Here is a 785-nt window from a genome sequence, read left to right on the forward strand (position 1 = left end):
TCTCCTTTTTGTCTCTTTTCTGTCTCCTTTCTCCCTACCCTATTGTTTGCTGCCCGCCACATATACAGCGCTCTCTGCTGCTGCTGTTGCTGCTGCTGCTGCTGCTGCTGCTGAGCAGCAGCAGCAGAAAGAGCAGCAACACCACCAGCAGCAGCAGCAGCAGCAGCAGCAGCAGCAACAACAGCAGCAATCTCAGATTTAAAAGGTGAAGCCAAAGAAGGCTTCCTATAGTCCCTAAACAAACTGCTGCTGCTGCTGCAGCTGCTGCTGTTGCTGCTGCAGCAGCTGCTGCAAATGCTAGTGATGCTGCAGCTGCTGCTGCAGCAGCAGCTGCTTTTGCTGCTGCAGCAGCTGCTGCAGCTGGCAGTGCTTCTACAACAATTTGTGCTGCAGCTGTTGTTGCTGCTCCGGCGGCAGCTGCTGCAGTTTTTGCTGCTGCTGCTGCTGCTGNATTTGTGCTGCAGCTGTTGTTGCTGCTCCGGCGGCAGCTGCTGCAGTTTTTGCTGCTGCTGCTGCTGCTGCAGCAGCTGCAGCAGCAGCAGCAGCAGCAGCAGCAGACACAGCTTGTCAGCAGACACCGCAGATGTATGAGGCTTCAATGCGATGCCTCCCCCTTAAGAGCCACAGCGACAACTAGCTGCTGCTGCTGCTGCTGCTGCTGATATACTTGCTGCTGTTGCTGCTGCTGCTGCTGCTGCTGCTGCTGCTGCTGCTCTTGTTGATACGTTTGCTGCTGCTTTCGCTGCAGCATCCGTTGCTGCGTCTACAGCACAACAAAGCAGCGC

The 785-nt window shown here is 56.0% G+C and overlaps 1 protein-coding gene across 1 annotated transcript in view; it reads right to left on the reverse strand.

The window, feature by feature from the left end:
* Window positions 1-595: 595 nt before the first annotated feature.
* EMH_0068030 (uncharacterized protein) overlaps window positions 596-785 on the reverse strand; it is a gene marked incomplete at both ends in the record, with an annotated part of 5,344 nt that continues 5,154 nt past the window's right edge. The window contains one exon of the mRNA XM_013498686.1: window positions 596-763. Coding sequence (XP_013354140.1) covers window positions 596-763 — 168 coding nt within the window. The remainder of the gene's footprint in view (window positions 764-785) is intronic.

Source organism: Eimeria mitis, genomic scaffold, assembly GCF_000499745.2.
Source record: "Eimeria mitis Houghton genomic scaffold, Emh_scaff3634, whole genome shotgun sequence".
Taxonomy (NCBI): domain Eukaryota; phylum Apicomplexa; class Conoidasida; order Eucoccidiorida; family Eimeriidae; genus Eimeria; species Eimeria mitis.